Source organism: Chiloscyllium punctatum, chromosome 46 (assembly GCF_047496795.1).
Source record: "Chiloscyllium punctatum isolate Juve2018m chromosome 46, sChiPun1.3, whole genome shotgun sequence".
NCBI classification, from domain to species: domain Eukaryota; kingdom Metazoa; phylum Chordata; class Chondrichthyes; order Orectolobiformes; family Hemiscylliidae; genus Chiloscyllium; species Chiloscyllium punctatum.
Window position 1 is genome coordinate 45,375,160 of NC_092784.1, and position 17,909 is coordinate 45,393,068.

At 47.5% G+C, this 17,909-nt stretch overlaps 1 protein-coding gene across 2 annotated transcripts in view; it reads left to right on the forward strand.

The window, feature by feature from the left end:
• The window catches only part of LOC140467991 (adhesion G protein-coupled receptor E3-like), a 91,785-nt gene that overhangs the window by 57,641 nt on the left and 16,235 nt on the right, over positions 1 to 17,909 (forward strand). For both annotated transcript variants that reach the window (XM_072564114.1, XM_072564115.1), the window contains 7 exons: positions 467 to 641; positions 2,355 to 2,450; positions 3,843 to 4,030; positions 7,528 to 7,710; positions 9,180 to 9,371; positions 15,196 to 15,416; positions 16,332 to 16,398. In XM_072564114.1, coding sequence (XP_072420215.1) covers positions 467 to 641; positions 2,355 to 2,450; positions 3,843 to 4,030; positions 7,528 to 7,710; positions 9,180 to 9,371; positions 15,196 to 15,416; positions 16,332 to 16,398 — 1,122 coding nt within the window. The remainder of the gene's footprint in view (positions 1 to 466; positions 642 to 2,354; positions 2,451 to 3,842; positions 4,031 to 7,527; positions 7,711 to 9,179; positions 9,372 to 15,195; positions 15,417 to 16,331; positions 16,399 to 17,909) is intronic.

A 17,909-nucleotide genomic window follows, 5' to 3' on the forward strand; every position in this document is an offset into this window, starting at 1 on the left:
AGGGCAGAAACTAACCCCACCCAAATCCCCCTGGGCTCCAAGTTGTCCTGGTGTCTCATTCCTTAAGGCTATGATCTGCCCCTGATTTTTTTTAAAATTCATTCACAAGATGAGAGCAGCACTGACTAGGCCAGCATTTATTGCCCATCCCTAATTGCCCATTGGGCAGTTAAGAGTCAACCACATTACTGTGGGTCTGGAGTCACATGTAGGCCAGACCAGGTAAGGATGGCAGTTTCCTTCCCTAAATGTCATTAGTGACCTAGATAGGGATTTCTAACAATTGACGATGGATTCATGGTCAATATTAGATTCCCAATTCCAGATACTTATTGAATTCCAAATCCACCATCTGCCATGACGGGATTTGAACCTGGGGCATTACTTGGGTCTCTGGATTAACAATGCAGTGATAATGCCACTAGGCAGTTCCCAAGTCTGTCAGGAGCTCCTTCTCACTCCGCAGGACATCGCAGAGTTTGTTAGCAACATGAGCCACAGGGAGTCCAAATGGTTCGACATGAACAGCAATCAGAGACTCAAGACCGTGACGCGACTCCTCAGCTCGCTCGAGAGCACTGTCATGTTGACCGCGATACAGTTGAACACCACTGACTACAACCTGACAACAAATAACATGGGTAAGCTTCTCGCTTGTGGTGAGTAAGTGGAGGAGCATAGATGAGAAGGTCCTGGAATGAATTCCTTCTCAGCCCACTGACAGTATATAGGAAACCAAGCTATTGCCTTTCACGGCTCCTGGTGAGAGGAACGGGTCTTCACTCATTCTTTAGGACCCTCAAGCAATAAAGTCTATGAGCAACTCCTCATCTGGGTATAAATAGCACAGTGTGGGCGGAACTAGTCAGAGTCAAGTTCAATTCAGATTGATTAGGGTTAGATTTGATTGATTGTGGGCAATTGAGATTTTGAGATTTGAGGTTTGTAAAGGAATAGCTATTTAGAGGCTGGGAAACCATGGATTAACTGGTATCAAAGTGTGTACCATTGAAATGCAAGACAAAGTGTTCGACAAAGACTCAGTCTGGAGATCTTTTCTCAACATAAACTTCTCCTCTTTTGGAATACTGCATTCAAAAATGGTCGCCTTCCTATTGGATCTCAATGGTCTATAACTGAGGGCCTATCGTTGTTCCTTTATCGTCTACAACGGGGGACTGGATGCTTATTTGGGCAGAAATAATGTGCGGGGTTAAGGGGAAAAGTCAAGAGATTGGCGTTAGGGGATAGAACCAGTGAGAGCAGGATGGAACAAACGGCCTCATTCTACACTGTGACAATTCTGTCATTCTGCCAACAAAGCTCTGGGACCAGAGCCACCGGCAGCAGCCGGTTCCGTGGTTTGGCATCGTTCGCATGTTTCCACTCTGACTAATCTCGAGGTTACCGCGAGTTTAATTAAAAGCAAAGACTGAGTGGGTGGGGGTAGGATTTAAAGTGGCAGTGGCAACTGGCTCACTGTCAATGCTGTTTATTATGGACCGGGCCTGATCCCCTCATGGAAGTAACCCAGACCCTACCTTTGCTGGTTGTTTTAAGTAGGTGTAGAGTGGATATTTCAGGAGTGATGCAGCTGGCCCAACCACTTAGTTTTAAACAAAACGGAATTTATTTACACGGTACCGAATGAAACACAAGCAAAGGAAAACAGAAGTTAGAATAACGCAATCTAACTTAACAAAGAGCTGCTCCGATTTCCCTTAAACACATCCCTTGGCAAAAACAAATGTAAATTCAAACACAGGTTCTTACAGGACAGAGGGGTGGCAGAGAGAATCAGCCAGGGATCACTTGCTGAATGGAACTGCTTTTCACTCCAGCAGCTGTTCCTCCAGGTCTCCAGTGAAAACTAAACCAAGCTAGAAATAAACTGTTCTGGGAGAACTGGTCACCCCCTTTCCATTATACAAGTGACTTAAAAGCACTTCTCCCTGATTGTTGTCTGTTAGCCAATACTAACATAGCCAGTTCTGACATATCGGTCCCTCTGCCTTTACAACCCCTCTCGAAAATAAACAAGGACAACATAGCCTTTTTAAAGGAGCAGTATCATCACACATTGCCCCTTTGGGGTGCAGGTCCAGACTCTGTATTGGCCACGGACAAACCCACCCATTGGCCCTACGAGTGCTGCCAATCACCCTTCCTGAATTTGAGGAGATGGGAGCCAGGCAGGACAGAGAAGTACTCTCACACTCTCTCTGTCCAACCCCCCCTCCCCCCACCCTCAGCATGCCTCATCCTGTCAACCTCAAATCAGTCCCACGTTCCGGGCTAAGCCAGTGGGTGGAAAAGGAGAAGGATAAACACTGTCATCTGTTATCGGATTTCAGATGTCCAAATTCAGATTCTTCAGACCATTGACGGAGCCATGACCTTATCAGATGATGGGAATGAGATGGAGTTTCACTGGAAAAAATACAGTCACGGTAAGATCTTTCCTCTCCTCGAAAAATAAACTCAGAAGTTATAACTCTTGAAGTTCCACAGCACATTCCAATGTCTGATAATCTCAGTATTTGTTCCTCTCTGCAGTGATACAGGGGACACTTTTACTAACTGAAAGTGGTTTGAATCTTTTAGTGATCTTTTAAATATATATGTGGATTTGTAACTACTTCAGAACCTATATCTATGATTATCTGAAGAATCTTAATGAAAACCTGCTGTTATGGTTGTAGCAGATTGATTAAATAATTCAAGAGAGATTAGTGTGAAATATTCTTACCTGTGTCCAGTGTGTAAAGAACTGCAGCTGACTTTGAAAAAGAAATGACATTACTTATGCATTATGCAGCTTCAGCTATAGAGTTGCTATAGTCCTAATATTTTACTGTCGGCCATGTTCTGCTGTATTAGCCATGGGCTGCCATCGGCCATTTTGCACGGCTCAATCATGGGGGCAGCCCTAACACATCCCTCCCTTTCTCTACAAACCCCTTCAGTCTCACCAATCTCTAAGGTGTCTGTGTATTTGAAACCATAAGCTTTCAGAGTGACCTTCGGCTGACCAAGGAGCAGCACTTTGAATGTTTGTGGTTTCAAATAAACCTGTTGGACTACAATCTGTCGTCACGTGGCTTCTGAACGTGACTCTCAAACACCGAGGAAACGTGAAGGTCTTTCAATGGTTTTGTTAATTTATGAAAAGCTAGCCAGGCCTGCATTCACTGCTTCACCATAGCTGCCCTCCAGACCGTAGGGGCAGAAACTTTGAGAGTAGATGTCAGTTTTGTGAAGAACTCCCTTGCTGAGGGTTAGCCCTTGTTTTTTGGGCTCATTTCGCAAGTGGGACTTAGAACCCCACGGTGGGCGGCACGGTGGCACAGTGGTTAGCACTGCTGCCTCACAGCGCCAGAGACCTGGGTTCAATTCCCGCCTCAGGCGACTGACTGTGTGGAGTTTGCACATTCTCCCCGTGTCTGCGTGGGTTTCCTCCGGGTGCTCCGGTTTCCTCCCACAGTCCAAAGATGTGCAGGTCAGGTGAATTGGCCATGTTAAATTGTCCGTAGTGTTAGGTAAGGGGTAGATGTAGATGTAGGGGTATGGGTGGGTTACGCTTCGGCGGGGCGGTGTGGACTTGTTGGGCCGAAGGGCCTGTTTTCACACTGGAAGTAATCTAATCTAATCTAAACCCACAACCCTTTGGAATCAGGTAGGGGAGAATGCTGTGAACTGAGCCAAGAAGACACTTCATAAAGAAACACTGCAACTTGTAAGAAGGTCTGAGACAGCACATACCTACCGCCCCCAACCCCACCCAGTAAAACAATGGCAAGTTGTATGCCGACAGTAACACCATGAACCTCTTCCCCTGACAGAATTTGCAGCTGTTTCCTTCATCACTTGCAGCAAAATGGAAATACTCATGGGAGACAGCGGTTTGGAAATGAACAGTAAAAAGTACGGGACTGAATATTTGCAGCTGTACTCGAAGGTGCTAATCGCCACGGTTACCAGCTCCAAGCAAACCCAACAAAACACCACTTTCACCATCAAGAACAAAAAGGTTGGTAAAATTCGGGGAGCCTTCACTTCCATTGCAATGATAATGCCGGAGAAATTTAACAAGTTAGGCAGTTTCTGTGCAGAGACACAGGGGGAGGGTGAGTGTTTCAAATCCAGTGTGACTGTTCATCAGAACCCAGTTAACTAACTCAGTTAAAGCACACTCTCATGTAATATCCATAAGGTACGGAGGCAAGAGGAGGCCATTTGGCCCATCCATAATGCTGCAGGACAAATTAGATCCCAGGATGAAATATCACAGAATCTCTCCAGTGTGGAAACAGACCATTTGGCCCAACATGTCCACACCAACCTACATCCATTCCCCCACCCTATTTACTCCTGACTAATGCACCTAACGCACACATCCCTAAACACTATGGGCAATTTAGCATGGACAATTCACCTAACCTGCACATCTTTGGACAGTGGGAGGAAACCCACACAGACACGGGGCGAATGTGCAAACTCCACACAGACAGTCACCCGAGGATGGAATCGAAATCATGTCCCCAGCGCTGTGAGTGCTAACCATTGAGCCACCACCGAAATCTGGCAGGATATATATTAAACAAGGCGTTTGGAATACTGTGTGCAGTTCTGGTCTCCCTGCTACAGGAAGGACGTTGTGAAACTTGGAACGGTTCAGAGAAGCATGTTGCTTGGAGTAGAGAGTTTGCGCTACAGGGAGAGGCTGAACAGGCTGGGGCTGTTTTCCCTGGAGCATCAGAGGCTGAGGGGTGACCTTATAGAGGCGCATAAAACCAGGGAGAAAGTGTTTACTGCAAATGCTGGAGGTCAGAGTTGAAAAGTGTGGTGCTGGAAAAAAAAACACAGCCGGTCAGGCAGCATCTGAGGAGCAGGAGAATCGACGTTTTGGGCATAAGCCCTTTATCATTCCTGACGAAGGGCTTTGCCTGTAACATCGATTCTCCTGCTCCTGTGATGCTGCCTGACCTGCTGTGCTTTTCCAGCACCACACTTTTCGATTTTATAAAATCATGAGGGGAATTGGCAAGATAAATAGACAAGGTCTATTCCCCAGGGTGGGAGAGTCCAAAACTAAAGGGCATAGGTTTAAGGTAAGAGGGGAAATATTTAAATAGGACTTAATGGGCAACGTTTTCACGCAGAGGGTGGTGCGCATATGGAATGAGCTGCCAGAGGAAGTGGTGGAGGCTGGTACAATTACAGTATTTCAAAGGCATCTGGCTGGGTATATGAGTAGGAAGGGTTTGGAGGGATATGGACAGGGCGCTGGCAAATGAGACTAGATTAGGTTGGGATATCTGGTCGGCATGGACGAGTGGGACCGAGGGGGTCTGTTTCCGTGCTGTACAGCTCTATGAGTCTATGACTCTAAGACAGTCATCCAACAGAACGCAAGGCTGCAGGTTTTCGTAATTGCAAGATACATGTTCATCACAGAAAATTTTAAAACAACAAACCAAACTACTTAAACATAGTTTGAAAAATTTTAACCACAAAGTCCCCGATGCATCACTTTAGAGTGATTCAAATCCAGGGGTATAATGCTTCTGCATTAAATCATTATGTTTGACTCAACAGCAACTCCCCAGTTCTGATCTGTGAGATGCAAAGAGTTTATTTTAGTATGGAAGGGGAAGATGTGCCAGCGCAGGCTTGGAGGGTTGAATGGTCTGTTCCTGTGCTGTACTGTTCTTAATAACAACTCCTACAAGGCCCAAGGGGAATCATTAAATTAATCTCCTGGTAGAGTTTGTTGCATATGAGTTCTCTTGGTAACAGGCAATTCCATTCATAAGCAAGAACTCAACACCTGAGCCCTTTGTAAAGCAGATCCAGGGTGGCTGTACAGAACTGTCTGTCCCAGACTGGGACCAGCCTACCTATACGCAAGTAGTGACACTATTTTTGTGTTTGACAATAAACAATGTTTCTTTTCAATTGGGCAACTTGAGTTATTACAGCGAGTTTTCTCACATTAGTCCATATTGAGAGCTTAGACTTTCTTAGCTTCATAAAGGGCTGCAAAATTTGAATGATCATTCCTCAACTGGAAGTATCACAAGCTGCTTTCAGATGAAGGGATCTGGGTTTTGCCTGAACTATCCTGTTCTAAAAGTGGGAGAAAAACTATATTTCATTCAGATCACAGTCGTGTTACCTCTAAAACTGCCCTGAAAGCTTTCAAGCTATAGATTTTGTCGAGCCAAAGTCAAGGATGGCTAATGCCTTGCAATGCACCTTTCACCTGCCCTAAACCCCACTGCAGGGGGGGAGCACAGTCACTTACTCTTGGACATGTAAAGGGTTAGATTAACCTTCCAAAAAGACTCTCTGAAAACTTTTTTCACCGAAACACTTCAAGAAAGTGGCAAAATTACTTTAGTATTCCAACACCAAATAGGGTGTTTGTATATAATGAAATAGTATACAATTATCAAACAGCCCCATAAATGGGAAGTCAGTTATCATATACAGCAAGAGACCAACACAGGATTTATCAGAGAGTGTTACAGTGAGGGGTGTGTGTTATATCAGAGAGTGTTACAGTGAGGGGTGTGGGGTATATCAGAGAGTGTTACAGTGAGGGGTGTGTGTTATATCAGAGAGTGTTACAGTGAGAGGTGTGGGGTATATCAGAGAGTGTTACAGTGAGGGGTGTGGGGTATATCAGAGAGTGTTACAGTGAGGGGTGTGGGGTATATCAGAGAGTGTTACAGTGAGGGGTGTGGGGTATATCAGAGAGTGTTACAGTGAGGGGTGTGGGGTATATCAGAGAGTGTTACAGTGAGGGGTGTGGGGTATATCAGAGAGTGTTACAGTGAGGGGTGTGGGGATATCAGAGAGTGTTACAGTGAGGGGTGTGGGTTATATCACAGAGTGTTACAGTGAGGGGTGTGTGTTATATCAGAGAGTGTTACAGTGAGGGGTGTGGGGCATATCAGAGAGTGTCACAGTGAGGGGTGTGGGGTATATCAGAGAGTGTTACAGTGAGGGGTGTGGGTTATATCAGAGAGTGTTACAGTGAGGGGTGTGGGGTATATCAGAGAGTGTTACAGTGAGGGGTGCGGGGTATATCAGAGAGTGTTACAGTGAGAGGTGTGGGGTATATCAGAGAGTGTTACTGTGAGAGGTATGGGGTATATCAGAGTTTGTTGCAGTGAGGGGTGTGGGGTATATCAGAGAATGTTACAGTGAGGGGTGTGGGGTTTATCAGTGAGTTTTACTGTGAGGGGTATGGGGTATATCAGAGTTTGTTGCAGTGAGGGGTGTGGGTATGTCAGAGAATGTTACAGTGAGGGGTGTGGGGTTTATCAGTGAGTTTTACTGTGAGGGTTGTGGGGTATATCAGAGACTGTTCCAATAAGGCACCTGAGGTACATGAGAGAGTTAGAGTTCGAGGTGTGTGATTTAACAGAGAAGGGTGTGTGGTGTAATTCAGTTTGTGTTCTATATGTTCTATTCTGTCCCGTTCTGTGGTCGTGTTATCTGAACGCTGTCTGTTCACAGGTCGATGATGTCGATGATGTCGATGATGTCGATGATTACACTGTCTGTGTGTACTGGAACACCCACATCAATGCCTGGTCCACCAGTGGCTGTTTCAAATTGTCATCGACTCTGTCGCACACTGTCTGTCGCTGCACCCACTTCAGCAGTTTTGCCGTGCTGGTCGCTCTCTACAAGGTGGAGGTAGGGGTTTGTGCAAATTCTGAAGATGAGTATAAACCAGATCAGGGGTTAGTAGCTGACAATAGCAGCTCTCTTCACCACTTCCATCCCAGGCTATTTTTAATGTTGTGGCCAAAAGCAGATATATTGAACAGAACTGACATCTGGGTAATTGGATTGGAATGTGGAGCGAGAATCGATTCCAAACGACTCAGTTGCTCAGGAGGTGTGGGCTTAAAATTGCTTTTTTGGATGTTCCCTGTATTCCAATAGTAACTGGATTCGCTATCAGATTCTCACCTGAAGAGGGAGATGCTGTTAACAAACCAAGTTCAGTGCATAATGGAGGATTCAGCAGGTCTGGCAGCATCTGTAGAGAGAGAAATAGAATTAATGTTTTGATCCTTTTGAAGAACAGTTTTGAAAAAGAGTCATATTGGACTTGAAACGCTAACTCTGTATCTCCCTCCAGAAATGGTGCCAGAGCTGATGAGTTTCTCCAGCACACGCTATGTTTGTTGCAGATTTCCAGCCCCTGCAGTTTTTTTGCTTTTATTTGAGATGTTGTTAATGTTGGGTGTTACGAACCAGGCCAGAACCCCCTCAAAACATTTCAGGGATGTACCTGGACCCTGACTGGGCTGGTTGTTTTAAGCAGGTGTAGAGTGGATATTCCAGGGGTGATGCAGCTGCTCCAACCACTCAGTCTTAAACAAATCAGAGTTTATTTACAAGATTACCAAATGCAACACAAACAAAGAAAAACAGAATATGGAATAACGGAACCTATCTGAAAACCCAACTTAATGATGCTGTTCCAAATGCTTGCAACAATCCCCATAGGTCTAACATATGAGGAACGGCTGTGGATCTTGGGATTGTATTCATTGGAGTTTAGAAGATTAAGGGGAGACTTAATAGAGACGTACAAGATAATACATGGCTTGGAAAGGGTGGATGCTAGGAAATTGTTTCCGTTAGGTGAGGAGACTAGGACTCGTGGATACAGCCTTAGAATTAGAAGGGGTAAATTCAGGACAGAAATGCGGAGACATTTCTTCAGCCAGAGAGTGGTGGGCCTGTGGAATTCATTGCCACAGAGTGCAGTGGAGGGGACGCTAAATGTCTTCAAGGCAGAGATTGATAGATTCTTGTTGTCTCGGGGAATTAAGGGCTACGGGGAGAATACAGGTAAGTGACGTTGAAGTGCCCAGCAGCCATGATCGAATGGCAGAGTGGACTCGATGGGCCGAATGGCCTTACTTCCGCTCCTATGTCTTATGGTCTTAAACATCCCTTGGTTAAAAAAATGGAAAAATCCAACACAGAGTCTTACAGGGGAGATGTCAGAGAGAGGGAGGATCAGCATGGAGTTGTTTCTTGGAGACCAGCAGTTTCACAACTGACTGCCTGCTAAATCCACCATCTTTGTTAAAACATCGAGCTCAGAGTCAGTCTGTCTAACGACCGGTCACTCTTTCCCTCTGTAGGGTCCTGCTCTAACCACCATCACCTACCTCGGGATCATTACCTCACTGGTGTGCCTCGCCATCGCTATCGTCACCTTCACGATGTGCCGAGCGATCCACAGCACGCGCACCACCATCCACACCCACCTGTGCCTGTGTCTGTTTGTGGCTCAACTGCTCTTCCTCATTGGGATCTCAGCAACTACCAACAAGGTAAGGGAAGGAGTACAGTGCACTGTGAGTGACAGAGGTGTCAGAAACCCAGAGCAGACCACAGAGACCGCTCTGTCATCATGCCTGGCCTTGAGCATTCCCTCCAGCTCCCTCCATCTCCTTGCTCCCACCGTAAGACCAGAAATCAGTCTGCCCCAGTCTTAAACATAGCCAACCTTCTGGGGTAGTGTCTTCCAAAGTTCCCTGACAGTCAGGCCATTTCTCCTCACCTCCACTAGCTGGAGACCATTCAGCCCATCGAGCCATTCAATGAGATCTTGGCCGACGTGATAATCCTCAACGTCACTTTTATTCCTAGAACCCTCGACCCCCCGACTGATTAAAGGTTTCTCTGTCTCAGCCTTGAATGTACTTAACTCCCCAGCTCTCTGTGGCAAAGGAAGCCACAGATTCACTCCCCTCTGAGGGAGGGAATTCCTCCTCATCCCGCTCTGAAACGTGTGACCCTTATTTTGCACTCTGATCCCAGACTGTCCCACAAGGAGAAACAACCTCTCCGCCCTCACCCTACAAGTCCCCGAAGAATATTTTGTTTGACAGTTAAGTTGTCACTCATTCTTCTAAACCTCAATAAGTAAGTGCCTAACCTAATTGGGAGAGTGGTGCTGGAAAAGCACAGCAGTTCAGGCAGCATCCGAGGAGCAGGAAAATCACACAGGAGCCCTTCACACAGGAGTGGAAACGTTGACTCTATTTCTCTCTGTTTGCAGACCTGCTGAGTTTCTCCAACATTTTCCATTTTTATTTAAGGTCACTCTCAAGTTTGCATCATTATCACCTGCTACCTCAGCAATCTAAACTTTGAGCCGTGGAATCATACAGGACAGAAACAGACCCTTCAGTCCAACTCGTCCATGCTGACCAGATATCCTAAATTAATCTAGTCCCATTTGCCAGCACCTGGCCCATATCCCTCTAAACCCTTTATATTCATATACTCATCCAGATGCCTTTTAAATGCTGTATTCTGGATTAGTGCTGCTGGAAGAGCACAGCAGTTCAGGCAGCATCCAAGGAGCTTCGAAATCGACGTTTCGGGCAAAAGCCCTTCATCAGGAATAAAGGCAGTGAGCCTGAAGCATGGAGAGATAAGCTAGAGGAGGGTGGGGGTGGGGAGAAAGTAGCATAGAGTACAATGGGTGAGTGGGGGAGGGGATTAAGGTGATAGGTCAAGGAGGAGAGGGTGGAGTGGATAGGTGGAAAAGGAGATAGGCAGGTAGGACAAGTCCGGACAAGTCAAGGGGACAGTTACTAAGCTGGAAGTTTAGAACTAGGGTGATGTGGGGGAAGGGGAAATGAGGAAACTGTTGAAGTCCACATTGATGCCCTGGGGTTGAAGTGTTCCGAGGCGGAAGATGAGGCGTTCTTCCTCCAGGTGGCTGGTGGTGAGGGAGCGGCGGTGAAGGAGGCCCAGGACCTCCATGTCCTCGGCAGAGTGGGAGGGGGAGTTGAAATGTTGGGCCACGGGGCGGTGTGGTTGATTGGTGCGGGTGTCCCGGAGATGTTCCCTAAAGCGCTCTGCTAGGAGGCGTCAGTCTCCCCAATGTAGAGGAGACCGCATCGGGAGCAACGGATACAATAAATGATATTGGTGGATGTGCAAGTAAAACTTTGATGGATGTGGAAGGCTCCTTTAGGGCTTTGGATAGAGGTAAGGGAGGAGGTGTGGGCACAGGTTTTACAGTTCCTGCGGTGGCAGGGGAAAGTGCCAGGATTGGAGGGTGGGTTGTTTGGGGGCTTGGACCTGACCAGGTAGTCGCGGAGGGAACGGTCTTTGCAGAAGACAGAAAGTTAAATGCTGTAATTGTACCAGCCTCCACCACTTCATCTGGCAGCTCATTCCATGCACGCACCACCCTCTGTGTGAAAAAGTTACCCCCCGGTCCTTTTTAAATCTTTCCCCTCTCACTTTAAACCTATGTCCTCCAGTTTTGGACTCCCCTGTCCTGGGGAAAAAATTCTTGGCTACTCACCTACCCACGCCCCTCACGATTTTTATAAACTTATATAAGGTCACCCTTCAGTGTCTGATGCTTCAGGGAAAACAGCCCCAGCCTGTTCAGCCTCTCCCTGTAGCTCAAATCCTTCAACCCTGGCAACATCCTTGTAAATCTTTTCTCAAGTCTTTACAAGTTTCACAACATCCTTCCGATAGCAGGGAGAGCAAAATTCAACAGGTATTCCAAACCTGGCCTCACCAGTGTCCTGTACAGCCGCAATATGACCTCCTAACTCCCATACTCAATACTCTGACCAATAAAGGAAAGCATACCAAACACCTTCTTCACTATCCTATCTACCTGCGACCCCACTTTCAAGGAGCTATGAACCTGCACTCCGAGATCTCGTTGTTCGGCAACACTCCCCAGGACCTTACCATTAAGTAAGTCCTGCCCTGATTGGTCTTTCCAAAATGCAATACCCATGTTTATCTAAACTACATTCTACCTGCCATTTGTTGGCCCATTGGCCCATCTGATCAAGGTCTCATTGCACTCTGAGGTAACTTTCTTCGCTGTCCATTACACCTCCAATTTAATCAGGTAGCGGTCCCCAGAACAGAATGCAAATGTGGTCAAATGATTGGGCGCTGTCCAATTGTCCTTTGTTCTTTCATGGGGTGTGGGCATCAGTGGCCAGATCAATATTTGTCTCTGATTGCCCTTGGACAGTGTAGGGAATGTTGGGTAGGCCAAGCTAGGTAAGGATGACAAATTGCCCTTCACCAAAGGGGTTGAGGGAAATCTCCACTTGACTCAGATTGCCAAAGACACTGCCCTCTGCTGGAAAGTGCCTTGAGGAGCCAACATATTCTCCCCCACTATCGCCACCTGTTGTGAAAAAAAAGGAGGAAAAAATTCTCCTTGTCGCCTTCTTAAAAATGAGACCTCTTACTCTTAAACGGTGACTCGAGTCTCTCTTCCAAGGACAAACATCCTCTCAGCAACCACCCTGTCCAGTCCCCCTCAGGATCTTATGAGCTTCAATAAGCTCACACCTCATCAGATTTCAGGTGGTTCAGGGGTTAGCACTGCTGCCTCACAGCGCCAGGGTCCTGATTTCGATTTCACCATCAGGTGACTACCTGTGTGGGGTTGGCATACTCTCTCTGTGTCTGTGTGGGTGGGCTCTGGTTTCCTCCCACAGTTCAAAGTTGTGCAGGTTAGGTGGGTTGGCCATGCTAAATTACCCATAGCGTGCAGGCTAGGTGCATTAGCCATGGAGAATGCAGGGTTATAATGATAGGATGGGGGGGGTTGGTGGAGGCTGTGTCTGAGTAGGATGCTCTGTGGAGGGTTGTTATGGACTGCAGGGGTTGAATGACCTGCTTCCACACTGTGGTGATTCTAAACTCCACTGTACCTGTTCAAGCTCTGGCAGCTCATTCCATCCACGCACCACCCTCTGTATGAAAAAGTTGCCCCTTAGATCTCTTTTATATCTTTCTCCTCTCACCCTAAACCTATGCCCTCTAGTTCTGGACTCCCCGACTCCAGGGAAAAGACTTTGCCTATTCATCCTATCCATGCCCCTCATAATTTTGTAAACCTCTATAAGGTCACCCCTCAGCCTCCGACGCTCCAGGGAAAACAGCCCCAGCCTGTTCAGCCTCTCCCTATAGCTCAAACCCTCCAACCCTGGCAACATCCTTGCAAATCTTTTCTGAACCCTTTCAAAGTTTCACAATATCCTTTATGCGTGTGAAGAGTTACTCTTTGGAGGAGAGGATCAGTGTAAGAACGGCACTGAGCTTAAATGTTGTAATTGTACCAGCCTCCACCACTTCCTCTGGCAGCTCATTCCATACACGTACCACCCTCTGTGTGGAAAAGTTGCCCCTTAGGTCCCTTTTATATCTTTCCCCTCTCACCCTAATCCTATGCCCTCTAGTTTTGGACTCCCATACCCTGAGAAAAAGATATTGAGTATTCACCCTATCTATGCTCCTCATGATTTTATAAACCTCTATCAGGTCACCACTTAGTCTCTGACACTCCATGGGTGGGACGGTGGCTCACAGCACCAGGGTCCCAGGTTCGATTCCAGCCTCAGGTGACTGTCTGTGTGGAGTTTGCACGTTCTCCCCGTGTCTGTGTGGGTTTCCTCCGGGTGCTCCGGTTTCCTCCCACAGTCCAAAGATGTGCAGGCTAGGTGAATTGGCCTTGATAAATTGCCCATAGTGTTCAGGTTAGTCAGGGGTAAATGTAGAGTAATAGGGTAGGGGAATGGGGCTGGCTGGGTTCTTCTTCAGAGAGTTGGTGTGGACTTATTGGGCCAAAATGGCCTGTTTCCACACTGTGGGGATTCGATGAAAACAGCCTCTCCCTATAACTCCAACCTTGGCAACATTCTTGTCAATCTTTTCTGAACCCTTTCAAATTTCACAACAACTTTCCTATACCAGGGAAACCAGAAGTGAATCTCCCCAAGTGGCCTAACCTATGTCCTCAAGTGACATAGGTTGGAAATTGTTGAGTCCTTGTGCGTGGTCTAACAAGCTCTAGAGAAAAGTTTCCACTCCCCAATCCCCTCTACATCCTCTACACACAGTCACCCAGGGGACATCTTCTATCAATCTTCTCCCGGATCGTTTCCTCAGTGTGTTCCCTGGTACATGACTCAGACTCTCCCTGAATCGGAGCAGGAAGCAGTATAGGATGTTCATTGGTCAGATCCAGCTGAATGTCAGGCTAGCCCACCCTCTAGAAGGGGTAAAATCAGCACAGGAGGAGGCCATTCAGGCCATCAAATCTATTCTGCCATTCTCAATCATGGCTGATTATCCACCTCAACATTGTATCCCCACAGTTACCGCTGTATCCCATGGTGCATTGAAGGTCCTTCCAGTGGGAACTGGATTGTTACACGGGAACATGGGAACAGGAGTAGGCCATTCAGCCCCTCGGGCCTGTTCTACCATCCAATGGGGTCATGACTGATCTGCGGCCTAGATTCATACAATGTGCTTTTGGCCCCTATCCCTCACTACCTTTGTTTAACAAAACAATCATTTATCTCAGGTTTAAAAATTAGCAACTGCATCCACTGAAAGAGATTACCAAAGTTCTCCCATCCTATGTGCGTCGAAGTGCTTCCTAACATCTCTCCTGAACGGTCTGGTCCTAACTCTCAGGCTATGCCCCTAGTTTGAGAATCCCCAGCCAGTGGAAATTGTTTATCTTTACCTCCCCTATCTCTTCCTGTTAATATCTTGAAGACTTCAATCAGATTGCCCTCTAACCATCTAAATTCTAGAGGAAACAGGCCTCATATGTATAATGTCTCGTCATAACCCCTGAATTCCAGGTATCATTCTTGTAAATCTGCATTGTACTCCCTCCAAGACCAGTCTGAGGTGCGGTGCCAAGGTCTGCTCACTGCACCAATTCACAGTTACCCAATCCTTCTTCATGGTGACCCCTGACCCCACCACCACAGTCCTCAGTCAGAGACAAGTTAGCGTGGACTTCTTATCTCACCTTTGAGCATGTGGCTCTCAGCCAGGCACGTTTCCCTGCTTTGCCACCAGGTGCCGCACAGTGCTCGGAATGTTCCGGCAGTAGTACCCACAGCCATGAGAGTGGTGAGTCATGGAGGTGAAGCATTTATTGGGTTTGAGATCTTCACACCCCCTCCTGGGGAGTCGGCCCCCCCCTTTCAAAATGGCGTCACCCTCGAATATGGTCACCGAGGTTACCAGACTCCATCTTGAGGCCTCCAACTCTAAAGGACTCAAAATGGAGCCCCAAGCCTCTTGTCCATTGGGTAAAGCAACTGCTTGAATGATTCTGTTTGTCCCCAGGCTGTGTGCGCGGCCATTGCTGGAATCCTTCATTACCTCTTCCTGGCGTGTTTTCTGTGGATGCTTCTGGAAGGCGTCCAGCTTTACCTGATGGTGGTCAAGGTCTTCTGGGTCCAGAGTCTCCGAGGGAAATACACTCAGCCAATCGCCTATGGCATCCCGGCTCTGATCGTCATTATCTCAGCAGCAACTAACCCAAGAGGGTACGGTACCAGAGAATAGTAAGTCAACATCTTTTTCTCCTTTCCTGACCTAGACCTTGGCTACACGTGTCCACGCCCGCACAGTCGGAATTTCAAGTGGAAATGTGATTGCCAAATGCACGCCACTTTCCAGAGAGTTAATAGACATTTCTTTAATAATCATGAAAGGTTTTGATTGTGAGATCATGGTGATCAGGTTTGCCCACAAGTACTGCAAACTTGTACACCTCGTTTACCTTTCCACCCTCCGCCACCCCCCCCCAAACACACTCTTCTGAGCTGATCTAAAAATAACTGGCAACAAACCTTTAGGTTTTACAAAGACAAAGGGCAGTTTCTTGCAGAACACCTACTCAAAGTTATTCCAGTTTACTCCCACAGTCCAAAGGTTAGGTGTATTAGCCGTGCTAAATTGCCCATTGTGTTCAGGGATGTGCAGGTTAGGGTGAATTGGCCATGCTAAATTGCCCATTGTGTTCAGGGATGTGCAGGTTAGGGTGGATTGGCCATGTTAAATTGTCCTATAGTGTTTACAGATGTGCAGGTCTGCGTCTGGGTGGGATGGTCTGCAGAGGGTCACTGCAGACTCAATGGGCCGAATAGCCTGCTCCCTCACTGTTGGAATCTATGACCCAGTCCTCAGGGAATTGCTAACTCCTGCAGAAGGGGAAAACATGCCACGCTCAAACTGAGACATACATTGCTCACCTCGTGTCGTAGGCCTCAAAGTGGTGTAAGGCCTCTATTTCCAAATCTAACCTTTCTGTTTTTAAACTGGTTCCCCCTCTCTGGGTTAGTTCTGGAAGGGGATGGTAAGGTACAGTGGGGAAGGGAGCAGGGATGTTAGAGTCAACAGGCCGTTCTGATGTCTTTCCTTAACTAACAGGCATTTGTCTCGCTTCCCACCCCTACCCCCACCCACAACCCCCGCAGCTGTTGGCTGTCGATGGAAAAAGGGTTTCGATGGAGCTTTGTGGGTCCCCTGTGCGCAATCTGTTTGGTAAGTTACTCTGTGGGATCTGTCTCTGGTCAGTGACTGTGTGTGGGATCAGTCTGGTCAGTGACTGTGTGTGGGATCTCTATCTGGTCAGTGACTGTGTGTAGAATCAGTCTGGTCAGTGACTGTGTGTGGGATCTCTCTCTGGTCAGTGACTGTGTGTGGGATCAGTCTGGTCAGTGACTGTGTGTGGGATCTCTATCTGATCAGTGACTGTGTGTAGAATCTGTCTGGTCAGTGACTGTGTGTGGGATCAGTCTCTGGTCAGTGACTGTGTGTGGGATCTGTCTGGTCAGTGACTGTGTGTGGGATCTCTCTCTGGTCAGTGACTGTGTGTGGGATCAGTCTCTGGTCAGTGATTGTGTGTGGGATCAGTCTCTGGTCAGTGACGGTGTGTGGGATCTCTCTCTGGTCAGTGCCTGTGTGTGGGATCAGTCTCTGGTCAGTGACTGTGTGTGGGATCAGTCTCTGGTCAGTGACTGTGTGTGGGATCTCTCTCTGGTCAGTAACTGTGTGTGGGATCAGTCTGGTCAGTTACTGTGTGTGGGATCTCTCTCTGGTCAGTGACTGTGTGTGGGATCTCTCTCTGGTCAGTAACTGTGTGTGGGATCAGTCTGGTCAGTTACTGTGTGTGGGATCTCTCTCTGGTCAGTGACTGTGTGTGGGATCTATCTGGTCAGTGACTGTGTGTGGGATCAGTCTCTGGTCAGTGACTGTGTGTGGGATATCTCTCTGGTCAGTGACTGTGTGTGGGATCAGTCTGGTCAGTGACTGTGTGTGGGATCTGTCTCTGGTCAGTGACTGTGTGTGGGATCAGTCTCTGGTCAGTGACTGTGTGTGGGATATCTCTCTGGTCAGTGACTGTGTGTGGGATCTATCTGGTCAGTGACTGTGTGTGGGATCTCTCTCTGGTCAGTGACTGTGTGTGGGATCTCTCTCTGGTCAGTGACTGTGTGTGGGATCAGTCTGGTCAGTGACTGTGTGTGGGATCTCTCTCTGGTCAGTGACTGTGTGTGGGATCAGTCTGGTCAGTGACTGTGTGTGGGATCTCTATCTGATCAGTGACTGTGTGTAGAATCTGTCTGGTCAGTGACTGTGCGTGGGATCTCTCTCTGGTCAGTGACTGTGTGTGGGATCAGTCTCTGGTCAGTGACTGTGTGTGGGATCAGTCTCTGGTCAGTGACGGTGTGTGGGATCTCTCTCTGGTCAGTGCCTGTGTGTGGGATCAGTCTCTGGTCAGTGACTGTGTGTGGGATCAGTCTCTGGTCAGTAACTGTGTGTGGGATCAGTCTGGTAAGTTACTGTGTGTGGGATCTGTCTCTGGTCAGTGACTGTGTGGGATCTATCTGGTCAGTGACTGTGTGTGGGATCTATCTGGTCAGTGACTGTGTGTGGGATCAGTCTCTGGTCAGTGACTGTGTGTGGGATCAGTCTGGTCAGTGACTGTGTGTGGGATCAGTCTCTGGTCAGTGACTGTGTGGGATCAGCCTCTGGTCAGTGACTGTGTGTGGGAT